At 40.2% G+C, this 18685-nt stretch overlaps 1 protein-coding gene across 1 annotated transcript in view; it reads right to left on the minus strand.

Moving 5' to 3' along the window:
- jmjd1cb (jumonji domain containing 1Cb) overlaps positions 1-18685 on the minus strand; it is a 67422-nt gene that overhangs the window by 6062 nt on the left and 42675 nt on the right. The window contains exons 3-14 of the mRNA XM_033984926.2: positions 10340-10453; positions 6766-6871; positions 6551-6675; positions 6306-6452; positions 4941-4982; positions 4512-4743; positions 3565-4038; positions 2925-3237; positions 1803-2679; positions 1490-1684; positions 649-815; positions 181-334 (exon numbers count right to left, since the gene is read on the minus strand). Coding sequence (XP_033840817.1) covers positions 181-334; positions 649-815; positions 1490-1684; positions 1803-2679; positions 2925-3237; positions 3565-4038; positions 4512-4743; positions 4941-4982; positions 6306-6452; positions 6551-6675; positions 6766-6871; positions 10340-10453 — 2946 coding nt within the window. The remainder of the gene's footprint in view (positions 1-180; positions 335-648; positions 816-1489; positions 1685-1802; positions 2680-2924; positions 3238-3564; positions 4039-4511; positions 4744-4940; positions 4983-6305; positions 6453-6550; positions 6676-6765; positions 6872-10339; positions 10454-18685) is intronic.

Consider the following 18685-nt stretch of genomic DNA (forward strand, 5'->3'; position numbering starts at 1 on the left):
CCCTCAGTCATCCAGGTAGCATCTACAGCAAAAGAAAATTCAATTCTGTCAACTGAACAAATGTCTTCACTCAAAAAACTTTTGCCCAGTTTACAGAATAAAATTTTTTTTGCTACTTATTGTAGCTATACAATTTCTGTCACCCTCTATTTGCTTATTGATCTGAAAACAGCAGCGTACCTGACTGCCAAGCCGGCCTTTGCTGTGGTCAGGGTAAAAGCGGTGGAGGTGGTCTTTTCCTGTGGGGGTCCGGCTCCTGTCGTTCTGCTCCTGTTTTAACTGGGCCAGGGTCATCGTCCTGATGGGCTCCATGAAGCTCTTCTTATCAGAATCACTGTGAACATAAGTCAAGCAGCTTTATACAGAATCCAAATATTTAGTTCATCAAATTTAGTGATCAAATATTCCGAAAGAATGAGGCTCGTTTCAAGTGGAAGAATTGTTATTTGTACACCTTTTAGGGATTCTTTTTTAAACCAAAATGGAAATAAACATAGAAGTATTGTTATACATCATGTCAAATTAACAGAGTAAAACATAAGTCCTCTCAGGACAAATGTATAGGCCTCCCTTGTGAATCATCTGAAATCTAGACTCAGTTCCATGCATGTGAAATCTTTCTGTTCATATGTGGCTCTTAGCACTTACTCTTTATGGATGTCCACACAAGTTTTGGACAGAGGTGGGCTGGTGTGTGATGTGATCTTGATTGGGCGGTGAGCGTCAGCACTGGCCGGTCGGACTGGAACATGACTCAGCAAACTCAAAGCATCTGTGCCGGCTCCGGCCTGGTGCAGCCATGGACTGGCAGTGTTCTGCAGAGGAACAAAGCACAACTTGTTAGGGATGGTACCGAAATCTGGCATCACAACAGCACCAGTGACACGTCTGAACAGTCTGGATCAATAGGCTCCAGCCCCATTAGTAGTCTTAATGGTGCTAAGGAGTCACGTAAATGTCACGCGGTCAAATAAGTACACCAAAGTCTCCATTTCTCATAAGTTATGTCCCATGCATGCAACCCATTGGCCGTGCTTTGAAATTGTCCACCATTGCGCAATTGGTGCACATTTCAACACTGCTTGCATAATCTGGCACAATATTTTGCCGAACTGTTTTACAGAAAAGACCGTAAGCTACAAAAAACAAATTACAGGAGGAATAAGCACCTAGTTATTAGCCTAAAACTTACAAAAATATGTTTCAATTAGTTACTACTCTTAGTTTGTTAAAAAAAATAGGTCAAGTTTAACTTAAAATATGTATAGATGTTTTCAAGTAAAGACAATTATAAAAAAAAGTAGTAGTAGTAGTATAGCCAAAAATACAGATAAGAGTGCTATTAAAATACCAGATTGATAAGCAGTATATAAGTAGCATAAGGCAGCAATATTGATAAATCCATAACAATACAAATTATCACAGTGCATCAATATCTAATTTGATCTGAGCTTATTCATCCTGTACATCCTACATGTGTAAAACATACCCTTCTGAGTGCAGCCTCAGAGCTCACTGGGACAGGGTTGTCATGGTGGACCCACTTGGCTGCGGGGGTCAGGTTGAGGCCAGGGGGGTAAGATGTAGGTGTTCCATTGGGGTACTGCCAGAGGATTGGGTACAGACCCAACCCTGCCGCGCCACTGTGCGCCTGAGCCATGAGAGGGGGTGGAGGACCTTGTCCCTGAAGAAAGAAAAGAGAAGATTTAATATTAAAAAACATTGTTGTGTGCCTATCTTAAGTTTTCTAATTTGTAGATTACAAATGTTTTCTGAATTATAGATTACAAATCTCATCAAACCTGAAGGAACTGCTGCTGGTGTGTCAGGGTAAGGTGACCCAGAGCACCGGGCGAGTCCAGCCGAGGAGGGCCCCCAAGGAGAGAGGCTGATGGTGAGGCCATGGCTGGGAGTACCCCTGGAGGTAAGAGGTGTGGGTGAGGTAGGCCTGAGCTGTGTGGGGAAGCCAGGAGGTGTGGGGTGGGCGTAAGGCAGGGTGAATGTGGCGAAGGGAGGGCATGGAGATGGGGGTGCAGGTATGCCGCTACATGATTAGTGGAGACCGAGGGAGTGTTGTCGGCATCGGAACGAACAAGTGCAGGGTCCCTATAAACGGTGAAAGTCTCGTTCTTATCAATGATCAGAGGGCTCTTGGTGGTGGTGGGGGTGCAACGACCAGCAGATTCTGAACGAGACTGAACCGGCTTAAAACTGGAGCGGGGCGTGTCTCCCGAGTCCATTTTGGAGGAAAGACGACCTACAGGGGAAGGAGAGTTGTCCATGTATCGCTGCATTTTATGTTTAGACACCTCTGGAGAGGTGTTTGGTTTAGGTTTGGAGATGTCCAACAGTCCTGGGGAGGGCTTGGCCCTGGGATGCTCTGGGCCTGTTGGGGGGTACATGTGAGGGTGGGGGTGGCTCTGGGGGTGGCCCTGAGGATGTGAGGGGTGCTGTGGTTTGACTTTGGGAGCTTCAGGGGGTGCAGGTTTGGGACTGGGGCTCTTTTTGTCTGGGCTGAGGCTCTGGTGCGGGTGAATTGGCTGGAGATGGTTTCTCCGACTATCTTCGACCGATGGAGGAGGACTCCTGATTCCTGGATGTATGTGGCTGTAGGGTGTCGGCTGAACTAAATGAGGAAGAGCTGGCTTCTCCACAGTTTCTGATATGGACGTGACCGCTCTGAAAGAACAAAACACAAAGGTCAGTATGTAAGGCTTACTAACTTGGTCTTCTCATAATCAATGCACAGATTTCCAGGACAGAACATGGTCTTTTATGCAAATGTGTAACACATTCAACAACCTGTCCTACTTGGACACTTGTAGCAGCCATCAAGTTCACACAAAAATCACAGAAATATAACTATTAGCAATTCAAACTGATCTCTTATGCACCATGTTTAAAAGTTGAACCTTTGCACTGACCTGATCACCTCAGATTGGGGCATCTCAGTTTTGCTTGAACTTTTAGGGACTGCGATGGCCCCTCCAAGAATGCCGTGGGACTGTGGGGCAGGCTCGGGCTCTCTGCGGCTCTCTGATGGTGAGGGGGGCACTGGGGGTGAGCAAACTGGCGAGGGGTTCAAGGGAAGGTATGGAGACAAGGACGTAGACTCCGCCTTTTGAGAGGCCAGGAGAGCAGACACAGCCTCAGAGCTCTCCTGATCTACTGTGGCCTGGGCGTCATCTGTGATGTCAATCACACTGCTGCTGTTGTGAAGGCTGGCCTGGGGCAGCCCTGCAGGAAAAGACAAAAACATGTAGCACACAGCAATACATGCACTCACAGTGTAAACCACTGAGAGGACTCCAGCCATTCTACTTAGTATTTATAAGCTTTAGATCTAGATAAAAGTGCATTGTGTACTAGAGAAATTTTCTGAGATAACCAATAATAGTTCATCAACTGACTGTCATAAGCATCCCTCCACCACTGTACTGAACAGTTAACAACCTCAATAATAGCATCTGAGCATCTCTTTAGGAGATTTTACAATATTCAAAAGTTAAACAAACATTTGTGATATTCCTGCCGTAGGTTTATACAATAACAGTTGAATCGTACCCTGTGGAGACTGGGTGATCTGTGTTACTGCCACCAATTCCTCCTCTTCTTTAGATATGATCTTATTTGTTTCCTTAAGAACTCCCTTTTTGCCATCTTCTGATGACTGAAGTTCCGCCCATGGGGAGCGGCGACCAATTAGTGACGAGGAGTTACTTTTGCATCCCTGGATAAGTGGTTTCTCATCATCCACCATTTTAGAAACATTTACTTTAACATCACTGTTTCGAGTCTTTAGCTCATTCTCAGAGTTGGTTTCAGAGGAGGAGGAGGAAGAGGAGGATGATGACGAAGAAGATGATGATGAAGAGGAACAGGAGGAGTGGGCGGTCCTTTTGTGAGGGTTCTCAGAGTCACTGCTTTCTGATAGGTCCGACGTAATTTCAGTCTTAAGTCTCTTAGGTCCCGTCTTTTTCTCATCCTCATCTCCATTTCTACGTTTGTTTATCGCCAGCTTGGCCTTTGACTTTGAGTCTGGAAGAGAAAACATATGTAGTAAGTACAGTTTTAATATTAGTTGAATAGTGATGTGAAGGTTATGTTAGTGTAAGAACATGACAACTTTTAAAATTACTGTAAAAAGCTGATTGAAAGATGATACTGCAAGTTTGTTTTATTTTTTTGTTCTCAAATAAGGGTGTTATGTCATATTACTGCATTGTTGTGGTTGCTTTTAAAGCCCATTCACATTTGTGCAGTACAATGCTATTTTATCAACATGTTTTAGCACATTTCTGATAGATTACCTTAATATAATTTGAGTATTGTCTTAGGGAAAATTTGTCAATTAGTCAAATTTAGTCAATATTGCCCCCCACATGTTAATCTGACAGACAGATCTACATCTACATAAATATAATTTGCTACAAACGATTACATTGTGCCTCCTTTTGTGATTTTTTAAAGTCTATGAATTGTGGACACAGGTGTGCTCTTGGCATTCCTACCTCGTGCCAGAGTATCTTTGTCCTCTTCTGGGACACTGCTGTCAGAGCCTTTCCTCCTGGACGAGCGGGCAGAACGAGGTTCTTTTGGGTCCCGTGTGCCGCTGTTGGGCGAGTGGCTGGCCTGCTGCTGGCTCTGCTGCAGGGACCCCACAGAGCCTTGGGAACCTTTAGTGTTTCCTGATGAGGTCATAATGGGCCGGGGGCTATTGGCCTGAGCTCTGGTATAATGACTCTGCAAGAACAAAGCAGTGAACATTCAAAAATACGTTCAGTTATATTTATGAAAGGAGCAAAAAGAACAGTTATGGTGTCAGATTATAGAGGGTTTTAATGTCTGGTAATAAACAATCTAATGAGTCTATGGTAAATGTTATCAGTGTACTGTGAATGTGTAGTGTCAGTGTGCGCTGTTCGCTCTGAGGTAGGTACCTGAGTAGTGCCAGTGGTCCCGCTGGGTCTCCCTCCTGCCATCTTTAATGTGTCAACAATTACCAGGAAAAATCAAAACAAAAAACAGAGCAAAATCAAATAAACAGAAAAAAATATGGGACAAGGAAAGATTGTGTTAATGAGTGCGGGGATCAAACATCACGGACTGCATTTGAGCCACTGATTCTTCACCTCCTGTGCATAGTTTAACTTTTCTTTATGCTGTGTTATGTGTAAATTGTGACTATATATTTTAAAGCTATGTCAGATTGAATTTCAGTTTTCATTGGGATGAAAATACAGATGTTATCTTAAGTGATGAGTATTAAGTTGCTTTTGTTGTTAGCGGTATATTCATTTATAAGTGAAAATGACTTAAATGGTCTGGTTTGCTGTACCATTAGGAAATATGTAAAACGCATATTTGACAGAAGGGACAGGTCAGTGATCCAAATACAAGTGACTGTGCTCATCACAAAAACATTACAATACTACTCATCATAAAAGATACAGAAAGAAAGCAGACCGTGAACGTTTTGAATAACACAGTGACCTCTGCTGGACACAGTAGGGTGCAGTACATAACATGGGTACAAGGACATGGCCATGGGCCTCATTTATAAAGTTTGCAAATATAAAACTAGGCGTGAAAGTGAAATATATGCAGGAAATAAATGAATACTAAAGATGTTAACCAAAAACTGATTTTAGATTTAGAAAGATAACTGCAAGACCAACCACAGAAATGGAGGGCTATTTAGGGGTAAAGCAAATGAAGCAATCGTTTTTATGCAACAGTCACTTTTTATGACTTACAACTGAATGCAATTCTTTCATTTTAAAATTTTGTTCTGCAAAGTCAAATAAAAAGTGAAATAGAAAGATTTTCCAGCATTTCTGAGGAGCACATAGGCTGTGCAGTACTTTCATGGAGAGCAGAGTCTCTGCTCTGTGTTATGGTTAGTGGTGGGAACTGAAAGCAGAGTCAACCACAGACAGACTAAGACTTAATTTGAATATGACGTTGCTTTAAGAATTCGTAAGTCAAGTTCGTGTTTGTTATGTTGTGAAGACTGATAAGAGCTGTGTAGTGCGCACTACTTTTACTAGTAGCTGTGTGCACTCTTTATGTTGAATATACATAACTGATCTGATGGAAGGCATTCTACCATAATTTTATAAATGAGGCCCCAGGTGTAAAGTATTAAGAGCGAGTTTATTAGAGTGCACTGTTTGTGCGACTGAGAGCTGACCCCAAACAGAGTTTGTTTGGCTCTACAAATCAAAACAAATGTGCTCTCACTGTCACACAGAGGGAACATCTCTGCGGCTGCTGAACATAGTTTAGAGGCTCCTTTGACTTACATGAGCAGAGTTGTTGTTGTTCTGGCTTGAGCGTGACCTTCTTCTCGATTGGATACCAATATTTTCTCCTTTCAGCAGCGAATGGACAACATCATCTAGAAAGGTCATCTGGAGCATAGATGGGTCAACGTTCTGAGGCTCTAGCACCTGGATAAAACAGATCATACAGATTTATGTAATACCAGACACCCCGCTAAAGAAAAGAGAAGTTTTGTAACTATGCATTCTGGAGTTTAAGTATTTACCTGGTCGTTCATAACGACCATATTGCGACTGAACAGGTCGTGGTGTGTAATGATGCCAGTGAACCACTGGGTGGCCGAGTCCTGTCTATACACACGTACGCGGTAGCCATTCAGAGAATATGGACCTGAAAAAACATGAAACAAAACAAGAAATGAAGCCTGATTGTCCTTCAAACAACCCATTTTAAATGACAGGTTTTCAGATAAAATCATACCTTGCATAAAAATTTCTTGAACCTTCTGGTCCTTGAGCCAGCTCTTAACCTCTTCATGGAGCTGTGGGTGGTCTCTTAAGACTGGGCTCTGGCTGTCCACCTCATCCTGAAACACACACAACTCAATCAACGCTAGGCCTCATACATGACATGTATTCTTCATATGAATGTCGACCAAACAAACAGAGAAGTAAATAACAGAGTCTAGAGTGCTTTGGGTCTACATCATGGTTGGACTATGACCCAATGAAAATAGGTTTCATGGCGTCATTGACAAGAAATAATAATCAAGATTTTATTATAATTTTCTAATCTTTTGCGATGCTATTGTTTGTTGTTTCAGGGCTGTGTGCAAATTTGGCATCAAGACCGCACAGTTAGAATAATGATTGAATGTGTAAAATATGGCAATCTTTCACCTTAACATCATGGTTTAATGATGTTAATTGAGACATGGCAATGTCTCAATTAAGTTCATATCCATAACAAACTTTGAGCTCCAAAAATTTCAACTCATCCCATTTCTGTTTCACATCTGTTAACAACATTAAAGCATTGTCTAATATGAAGAAAGTTTCATAGGGATCATGCATTATTTAGCTTTAACTGTATTTGGACAACATCTCAACCTGCCTTCTAAATTTTGTATTTGACATCAAATAAGTTAGACAAGTTTTTTATGACTGAAATCCAGTTTTTTTCAGTTCACAAAGAAAATGTAGTTGTCACTGATACAACAGGCCAAACAGGAAAACAAACAAGACAGACTAAATTCACTCCTCAGCTGTCCCACTACAGCACTCTGATGCTGCACAGACCATGCCAGCTGTTCTTATCCACATACTACCATTTCACTCGCTAATATTAGAAGTCTATTCTTGTAGTGGGGGAGTACAGTGAGCTGAGGGTGTTTGGGTGTCTGCCTCAAAGTGGAAAGGGACTCAGCACAACAGGCCAAGACGAGATTGCAAAATCAACGTTATTCAATTTAAAGGAGCACTGTGCAACCTTTCCAATGTATGGTCATCCACTTGCCTATTTCCATGGAGACATCATTACTTTGTCTTGACTTTTCCACATTTCCATGGAGACATTATTGCTTTGTCTTGAATTTTCCACAGTATGGAATTAAACTTTTCCATATCTATGGAGACAAGCTGATTGTGCCACCAGGACAAATTACAGGTCAGATCTGAGTAGAGATAAACATGCTCAAAGTAAAAAGGCAGGTTTGAGGTATTTTTGAGCAGTAGGCTCATGCAAGATAGATTATGTTTAATTCCATACTGTGGAACATTAAACCATCAAACCAATAACATCTTCACAGAGACAACACAACAGAAAAGTTACATATTGCACCTTTAAGTACAACTGTTTCAGTAACATGTAGGCTGATTATCTCATAACACAACATAAGGTGGATTTGTTGGAGCCATTTTTCAAGATGTACCATTTAAATTGCATAGTTGCTAATGAAACCTAACCTGTACAAACTCTGGTGCAATGCAGTAATGACACAAGTAACAAAACTGTGCTTAATCACAGAATGGTAACCTTGGCTCCCGAAACAGTCTACTCTGTATCCATGTAAACAAACCCAGCCCCGCCAGCATTTGTCTGCACTCATTTGTACTGTCTACATGCGAGTTAAACAGCCAACAAACCTGCCCAAACTCGCTCTAAGATTTCACATCAAGAATTTAGCCCTTGTACAGTATCAAACACTATGCACAGGTCCAAGGGGTTCTCTCGTGGGCTCCTACAAACATTCAGCAAACTGCAGTGACTGGCACTAAGAATTTGCAACTTTTCCTACCTGTCCATGAGAGGCTGCCATTTGCAACAATAGTTGTACTTGTATGCCACAATATGTGGAACATATTATAGGCAATATTGTTGAAAAATGCACTCTGGTTAGTCAGGTTCACTTTTTTATAGCCATAACAAGTGTTATTATTATTATTATTATTTTTTTATGCACTGAGGACAAACAGGGAATGACACATGGGTAGCCAAAGACTGGGGCAATATTGGTGATGTATATCTGAGAATTCCCCATAACAAATACATTGATGGATAACTTGAATTTAACCAGAGATCAGCCCTGTGTTACACTCTTGACTGAAACAAAAAATTTTATTAAGACCTTTTATTAACTGTCCCACTGTATGGGACTGCTATCCACTGCAACTTTCAAGGAATTACCCCTCTACTCTATCACTAATAAACACGATGGTTGATTGCTTATCAGCTGAGCTTTCACACAAGAGACCATGTGGGACAGAGTTACAACAGCAGTTTTAACAGTTTAAAGTATTACACCAAGCAATTTCTATGAAAAGCAAATCATCATATTGCCATTACACATTACACAATGAAGCTCAAATTCAATCGGTGCCAGATTACAGGACAAATAGCATAACCAAGTGCTAGTGCCAAGATAAACATCAATCTAGTGGTAACATAAAAGAAAGCACAGCTCTTATGCCACACAGTCGACAGGCCACAGTGAGTTAGACTATAGCTTGGGGATATGATGCACCAAAAATAGAATAGGAATAATGCTCAAAATGATAGCTGCGCGGCATCAAAGCAGAGGATCACAACTTAGAAGTCATAATTCACTACATGGAAAATGAGTAATGAGTAGATAGGCGAGGTAAAGAAATAAAATGCCATTAATCTTAATCTAATACTTTTAAATTCTTTGTTTATGTAAACGAGGTGTGTTTAAATAATTGCAGTGTTCAATCATGAGCCTAACTTGGCAGGTGTCATACAAGTTAACCTTATTTAAGAACAATGCAGCATGGGATTTTTTTTGCCTGGCAAGTCCAGAATGATTTTTTTATACAGAAGGATATCAGTCACGTCATCACTCCCTTCATCAAGCTGAGCTCAGTCCTGTAAGCAATCTCACATGTGTACATGAGAGATTACAATAGTATCATTGCGAGTTCATTTCTACTATATGATTTCTGTACTTGGTTGGGGCTGGTGTGTGGAGTACTAGTTGGTTTGTGCCTGGTAAAGCTGGGCCTGCCACAGTACAATAATTACTATACTGACGTGTTTAATTTTTTTGGTAGTACATTAACGTTAGATAGACAAACAATAACCACACTCTTTACCTTTATTGATGAATACCAATTGTATTTACATAAACATTTCATTGTGATACTCTTTGACTGCAGAAAATAATTTTAACTTACAATAAGGTTGATTTAGAGGGTTTAGTGCTGGTGAGGGTGGGACCTTGCAGGGCTAGTGTTTAAGCATAGGATGAACTTTTGTGCCATGATTATCAAAATAATTATGATTAATTGTGAATTTTTGGTTATATTATAATTTTAATATTCTGAACAAGCTCTAAGCTAATACTATTATAGTATTGTACTTTGTCAGTGAAACAACAATCTAGATGAGAACATAAAAGAAGGTCCGATTTTTGAGAAGATATAAATAAGTAATGGCAGTTTTTCTGCACGCTCCCCCCCCCCCCCCCCCCACAATAACAATATTGTTTATTGTCCCATCCCTACTTGTGTGAGGTATACCAGTGTGTGTCTGGTACCTGGTAGGGCTGTAGGGTGGTGTGCTCTGGCAGGAAGTCGAGCTGTCTGTCCAAGAGGAACTCCACAGCAGTGATGGATGACAGCAGGCTCTTCCCCACCACGGGTTTGAAGGACTGCAAAACAGACGGCAAAATTCAAGATTATTTCATTTTCTTTTCATCTTTTTACCAAAATTTTGATACCAATTAAAAGGCTTGATCTATACAAATGCTTTACTTTATACAAATTATAATTACACAATTACAAATACAAAATATATAATAATATTCAACACAAAACACTAATAGTTTGACTAATAGTCCAAGGTGGCCTCAGCTCTGTCTTGTTTTAGAATGAAATCATGAGCTACAGTTTAGAAGTCGTCCAATTTTATCCAATATATGCATATTTTTTACTATCAGTACTTGCTCAAATGAATATCTAGTTCCAGTATTGGGTTTAGTATTAATTAGTATTGCTGTTTCAATGTTAGGTTAGGTTTTGACAACCTTACGCCACTGCATTTTGTTATTGTGTCCTTGGGTACAGGTAACCCACCTAGCTGCGTATGTGTGTGTGAGTCAACAGATAAAATGCTTTGAATGCCCTCAGTGGAGGAAGGAAAATGCAATATCAATATGACTGCTTATTTATTCATCAAAAACTCAAGAAAGACAAGCTATAAGAGGAGGGAATAAGCTTGTAAAAAACAAACAATGGCTTTGTGGAGGGGATCCATTTGTAGTCTACATGTTTCCACTCATTTTAACCCATAGTACAATGTGACACTAATGGCCCTTCTTTTAGACTAGCAGAAGTCAAATGGACACACAAAGAGGAAGTGTACTTGAACAGGAAGTACGCTCACTTCCTGCTGCTGTCGGGGAGCACTCCATTCAGCCTGACTTTATGTGCACTTAGCAGGTTCCCAGGAGAGAAATCGGCTTTGACACAGCTACTCAAATAACAACACAAGAACATCTAGAATTAAATCTACTAAATTTATCATAAAGCAACCCAAAATATCGAAGAGTTTATTCTGGATAATTTGGATCATATGGCTCAAAATATAAAATCTGTTCAATTACAATTGTCTTACAAATAAAATTGATTTTGAAAAATTAATTTCCTGATCATGGTCAATACAGTCTGAACTCTGATCCAAACCACATGGTTTTACTTACAGACGATTGGCGGCAGGCCTATGGATTAATAAAACTCAATTGATGATTAGTAATGAAGTATCTTGATTAAAATGTAATTACCGGTAATCAAATTAGGGCTACAAACTCGACCACAGTCCTCTTTCACTACTAACCTATACACAAGCAATGTAGTAACATTTTGTGCAGGGTTCAAATATAGCTTCATATAAGTCCTTTAGTCAGGTTTTCGGCCCAAAAAGAACAAACAACTGGCCTATGATGGAGATTTATAGATTATTACTAAATGTTAAAATGTGACAGATAACATGCGCATCTGTTTTGTGCTTCACTTTGCCATTCAATTTTTAATATTTTTGGTTTATTTTCAAAGGGCTGCTCAATAATGACAAAAAACTAAACTGACTAAAATCACTATTTAAACAATTTTTTACACTGTGAAAAAATGACCCAGACTTTTGTGATTTTGTTTTAGATTAGAAATTAGAGGGCCAAAATCCTTATCACTCAGAACAGAATTTGATTGGAGTGATAATTGTAATCATGATTCAGATAAAACATTTGATTACTCTTCACATTGCCCTAACATCCTTTCTGATTAATGTGTATTGTACCCATTAGATTTCCACAGAAAAATACTGTTCTCTACATCACCACAGTGAATTCAATCAATACAATGATCACTATAAGACACATAAAACACTACAATATAAAAAAAGATCCACTCTTCAGAGCATTGTAGCTGCCTCTAGACTCTATAGTAACAGACCTCTAGATTTGATACATTGACAGCTGATATTCATAGAACTAAAGCAGAAGGGACAGTGATGAGGCCTAGTTTCCTTATATATCACAGGAAAACAGGAAAACTAGCATAGTACTAACAAAATAGAAACAAAAACCCAACACCAGCGTCTTAGACATGTAATCACCTCAATCATTTGCCATATAAAGTCTTGTCAGTGTGTGGAGAATGGATGGAGGTGATGTCACTAGCATGAGTCCAAGCTGTCAGTGTGGGAGTAGATTCTGCCCATATGTCGCACCCCTCATGCGCCAAAACCAACCACAGCAGTAAAAAACACCCCAAAAACACGCAAGACCACTATGCTAACCCAAACCAGACGACACATATACACCTAGCATCTTCTTCCAACTCTTCTCATGTTTCAGCTAAAAGACATAGCCATTACTGCAGAATCCGAGTGTGGGCCAATGGCTACAGCTCCGGACCACCACATAACCCCCCTCCCTTACCTCAAAGTCTGGATAGCCTGAAACGGTACAGCACAGCTCCACAAATCCACTCAGTGTGGTTTAAAGGTGGGGAGAAGACAGAGAACCAAAGAGAGGCACTATTTCACGGCCGACATTTTAACTGCTGCTGAGGCACGAAGGAGCGGGGGAGGGGGAAGGACGAGGAGGAGGAGGGGTGACGCAACCTCGCATGCTCACTCCACACACCCAGGGAGTACTGCACAAGCGCCTGTGAACATTTAAAGGAACACAACGGTCTCCAGGCTTACTCACTTTATAGTACGCAAAAAATACAGTGCCAGGTCACATTGACTAATTGTCAATAGGTTAGTGGTTGATTTATGCAGTGGTTTAAGTTTTATGCAGCTAAAACTTGGAACAGTCTTCCTGAAGATGTGAGACAGGCCTCTACTTTGACGATGTTTAAATCCAGGCTCAAAACGGTTCTGTTTAGCTGTGCATACGACTGAAAGGTTTTTATTCTGCACTCTTCTCTTTTAATGTTAATTTTATGATGATTATTTGTGATTATTTATGTTTTGATTTGTGTGATTTTAATGTCTTTCTTATTCTGTAAAGCACTTTGAATTACCTTGTGTACGAATTGTGCTATACAAATAAACTTGCCTTGCCTTGCCTGATTTGATTTGCCCAAAACAATGAGGTAGATGCCCTAAAAAGACTGACTAGGTTATTCCATCAATGAGATAAATCTGAAGACATTTTGGCAATCCAACAGAAAAGTGCTAAAAAGTATCTCCAATGTATTAGTATAGAACAAATGTGTGTAAAATGGGCCACAAATGCAGAAATATCACTTTATTTGAAAATTTACAATGTAACCATTTTTATACCTGATCAAATTTGTCATATTTTCAAAACCTACATTGACAATATTATCAGTTATTTTGTATTTCTGTCCACCTATACACTGGCATATACCAAGATAACAATGCCAGGATTTATTAAAGGGCCACCCTAGAGGCCAATAGCATAACAATGCCACCATTATGATACATTAATGTAATACAGGAGAGAAATGAATGTTACTGACATCATCAACAGTGTACGGTTTTTAAATCTCCTTTTAGTCTGGCAGTTCATTACTGACTGATTTGTAATATGATGATTCGTAATATATTCATGACTGATTCATAATATGAAGAAGGATAACAAACCCTGTAACGCTGCCATGAGAAAAGTGTTTCTAAATTACAGCTAATGATAGCAACCACCTTCGCCTACAGACCACGCCTCATACTCCCTACCTACAAACATGCTCAGAACATACCCAACTCACTCCACTTGAGACAACTTAAAAGTACACAAACAATTCAAGAGGCAAAATTGGGAACTGAAATCAAACTAGAAAAAAGCAAGTAGCAAAATCACCTCAAAGAATACAAGAGCAGATCTGCTGCTGAGATATGTGCAAACTGCAATACGATCAGACTGAAATGAGGCCTTAGTCAAACGTCTATATGATGGAAAAATGAAGCACATATAAGGAACAGTGAAGTTGCTATTTTCAATGAATTTTCAGAGCAACAAATCGTCCTAGTGCTGTCAAAATGTGTGCCTGATACACACAGTAAATACAGGTTGGCAGGGCAACATGAATAACAAACAGACCTTCCCAGATTCATACCAATATGAAGAGCACTATGATTCTGGTCAGATACAATGCATCACTTCCAGACTTCTCAGTGCCCTGATACAAGTTACAGCAGACGGATGAGAAGAGGAAGACAACACTGGTAGAGTTCAATATAATAAAAAGTATTACCATGTGGTTTTATAATGGAACTATTTCAAAACTATTCAGGAATGGTCCTATACTAGACTCACAAATCTATCTGCCCTGCACCAAATCAGACCCAGTCTAAGAAAAAGATTTATTGCCATTGTCCAAGAACAAAATTCACAAACTCTGGAATGTGCTTCAGTGATATTGTGCACCATAAAATAATGAATGATAGCAATAAAATATAAACTAATTTAAACAAGACAGGTAGAAAATAAAATGTAATAAATAGACCGACTGGATAGAAATGTAAAATATACAGTATGGCCAGTTATTCTTGCAGAGAGTTGTTTAAAGTGACAGGTGTTATGAAAGCCACACCTCACATTTCTGTCTTTAGGACTCATTCAGGCAGGTGAATAGTATAGCATAAGTGTGAAAGCTGTACCACTGAGCCACACTACAGTCACACCACAGGACTGTTACAGTTTACAAAAAACACTGACTAAAGAGTGTGGTGCAGTAAGAATGTAGCAGACAAATGGGACACACAGACTGAAGAACACAGAGGTGACCTTTGACCCGCTCAGGTCACTGTGGAATGTGACAAATTTACAGAGTACAGTAGCGCTGCGCAGCCATAATAGTTCAAGGTTCACACAGAACATTACCCAACTTTTCTCTTTACAAGTTACTTTAGTTAATAATGTGAGTAGTTATACAGTGTGTGTTACAGTACTGACTGAACGAAGTAATGAAGGTAAGAGGAGGTAGAACATGGTGTCATAAATAGGGATAGGACGATATTAAATTTTAGAATCATGATTATCGTGGCCAAAATAATCGTAATTAACGATATTATCGCGATAATGATTAACCTGTTAACGTTCCGACGGCCCGGGCCTACTTTAAAAAGTTACAGCAATGTACATACACTTCTGCATCATCCACACAAACAATCTACACATCAAATGAAAGCTCCGGCGCTCGTCTTTCTGGATATGTAAACCATTTCCATCTGCAATCACCACAGTGCTGGCAGGAAAGACGTTTTTACAGAAAAGTCACAAAGTGTGAATCTGGACTTCACTTACCATTGAGCGCTCTGGTTCTGTCAAACATCAACATATTCACACAAAGTTGGTCTCATTTGTTCCGTAAAGGTCCAGAGAATATAATCCAGTCAAGAAATTATGTCCACAAAATAAGATCCTCCATGTCAATCTGCTGCAGGAAAGTACTCCAAATATGAAATCTGCTCCTTCACTTCTTTGCATTTCTTTTGTCGATTTCAGGCATAATAAACGTCTGACAGCACCAACTTTGTTCCCCAGTGCTAAACACACCTGTCAGCTTGTGATTGACACCAGTGTTGGCCAATAAGGTGGGGGTTGTGGGTTACTGAGGCCGCAGACAGCGAATCAGTGCTACAGATGACTGAAAGTTTACGCCCCACTCTTCCCCTTGTAAAATCTACCAATTACCATACATTTCGGACTATAGAGCGCACCTGAATATAAGCCGCACCAGCTAAATTTGAAAAGAAAATCAATTTTGTACATATATAAGCCGCACCTGAATATAAGCCGCAGGTTTTCATATCGTAACATGAGATATTTACACAGAAAGACGGTGCACCGACACACTTTTTTAAAAACTGTGCCTGAAAATCAGCACCAACACGACATCAACACGGGATGAACACACCTGCAGGTTTAGAAAATAAAGCTGCACCAACACGGAAAATCTGCTTTTATTTCCTCTGAAAACTTTGTCGTCTTTTTACATTGACCAAGTTGGATTCATTGATGCCGAGCTTACGTGCAGTGGCTCTATTTCAGGGGTCGGCAACCCGCGGCTCCGGAGCCGCATGCGCCTCTTTCAGCCTTATACTGCGGCTCTGCGTGGCTTGGGAAAATAAATTTTAAGTATTTAATTGAAGTGTATTTTATTTGTGTTAGCCCTTTTTTGTTGTAGTTTAAATTGGAAGATTATTATGATCTTAAAATAAAATTATATTTTCTTATTTTTCGTTGATAAAAATAAGCGTCACACTCGCGGAACAATGTTCAAAACAAACACCGCTCACGTCTCACAGACACAGACACTGACACAGCTCACTGTCCTGTGTAAAAGCCCTGATTTTCAGACGCTGTGCGCACAGGGGTCAGGAGCAACTTTCGCCCGTCCCTAATGACACACTAATAAGTTCGTCCGTAGATGTATCATGAAAATCCTGCTGGAAATCGCCACAGAAATCTATTTGATGTAGTAGCAAGTATATTATCTGCTCTTGTCTCCGCGATGACGTATCACGTATAACACATCAGACATGTCGCCCAAAAGTAGAGCCACAAGCGAGTGAAAATGAGCCAAAACAAAAGTCTTTGGAGAGCTTTTAACAAAGGGGAAAAGGACAACTGAGGAGCCAGAAGAGGAGACTACAACCTCCAAGTAAAAGAAACACAAAGAAAGAAAACAGACAATACCTACTTAAAATCTGGGTTTGTCGCTACAGGTGACTCACGCGCAGAGTCCGCTCTGCGTAATATGCGGGAAAAGCAAATGAGGCAATGAAACCTTCAAAACTGCTTTGGCACATGGAGAATAAGCACCTGGGATTAAACAATACGCCTTTGGATTTTTTTTTTTAAAGAAACTGCGGAGCAGAGTAGACATAATCACATAATCAGCGCAGGGCTCACACTGATGCAGCGGTTTGGTGAGTTGTATTTTTTTATGCACTTAACTTATTTTTGCCATATTTATCTGCCACGTGTAGAAGGCTTGTCCGTGAAAATAAAACCTACATTATTCCGTTACATTATTATTATTATACAGTGTTATCTTCATTTTAGATGTCAAAAAGTATTTGCGGATCCCAGTGTTTTATTTTATGTGGAAAGTGGGTCCAAATGGCTCTTTGCGTGTTAAAGGTTGCCGACCCCTGCTCTATTTCCTTCTTTATCTTAAAAACTGCATCATATCCATTTCATGATGCGCAAAATGATCGTTCAAAATCAAAACTAGTGAATTCTTCAGAGCAGAATCTTTCCCCACGTCTGTCTCACTTTTACGTTTACAGCTAGAGAGCGCCCCCAGGGGCCGTTATCCAGTAAAATTCTATAAATAAGCTGCACTGCTGTATAGGCCGCAGGGTTCAAAGCGTGGGGAAAAAGTCGTGGCTTATAGTCCAACATTTACGGTACATAACACATGTTTAGTGACGTTTTCCCCTTACAGCCAATGAGCAGTGGTACAGACGTACCCGGAAGAAAATGTGTATTCCTCAATGCCATGTTGTCGAAATGGACCGGTCCTTGTCGTGCCGGAAGTGACACAAGTGCCCATCGAACACTTAGAACGATGCAATTCAGGCACTTTGGAGAACTGGGAAAAGGCCGAAGCTGAGTGGATGCAGAAATGTGTGCATAATGGCGCATTTTACGCACTGTTGTTTTGCGTTTTAAACATGATGAAATGTACAAAACAAAGGGAGTACGTGATCAAGGACACTGTGACAATGTTGTACAAGTTAAACTAGAGGCATCTCTGACCCGGAGCAGTTCATGGCAAAGAGTAAAGATCCCACAGTGGACTCGGGAGTAAAGGACCTTATTTTTTGATGGATTGGATGCTGTTCTTGATCGGTAAGCGTGGTTTATTCTACTATTAACTTAATTGTAGGTAAAATATACCGTGTATGATCGTTAGCATTGCTTCTTTGCACATAGTGCGCATTCGGACCATGCGCTCTGGCACATTTGTATTCAGCTGTATGAATTAGATTTAATTTGTCTATTGTTTAACCCTTTAAGGACTGAGCACACTATGGGCCAGTATAGGTCACCTAGACTTTTATATTTTTGTTAGTCATAAAAATCATATTAAAGGAAGTATCAGAATTTACTGCATTTTTTTACACATCTACTTCTATTTTACACTTTCATCCATATTTTTTCTTTTATGCATCGAATAAATGACTGGGAAAATCCCCGCAGCACCCGCGCGGGCTCTCATTCGTCACCTTCGCGGAGCAACAGAGGCAGATTACCGTAACTGACGGAAAAATATTTAAATAGCCCCATGCCTCCGCTTTGAGACGCTGTTTGAATTTACATGAGAGCACGACTGGTTGCGGAGTTACGCTGCTGGAAAGTCCGCATCCGTGTGCTATCGCCGACGATAGGATCCCTGCTGGA

Source organism: Periophthalmus magnuspinnatus, chromosome 19 (genome assembly GCF_009829125.3).
Source record: "Periophthalmus magnuspinnatus isolate fPerMag1 chromosome 19, fPerMag1.2.pri, whole genome shotgun sequence".
NCBI lineage: Eukaryota > Metazoa > Chordata > Actinopteri > Gobiiformes > Gobiidae > Periophthalmus > Periophthalmus magnuspinnatus.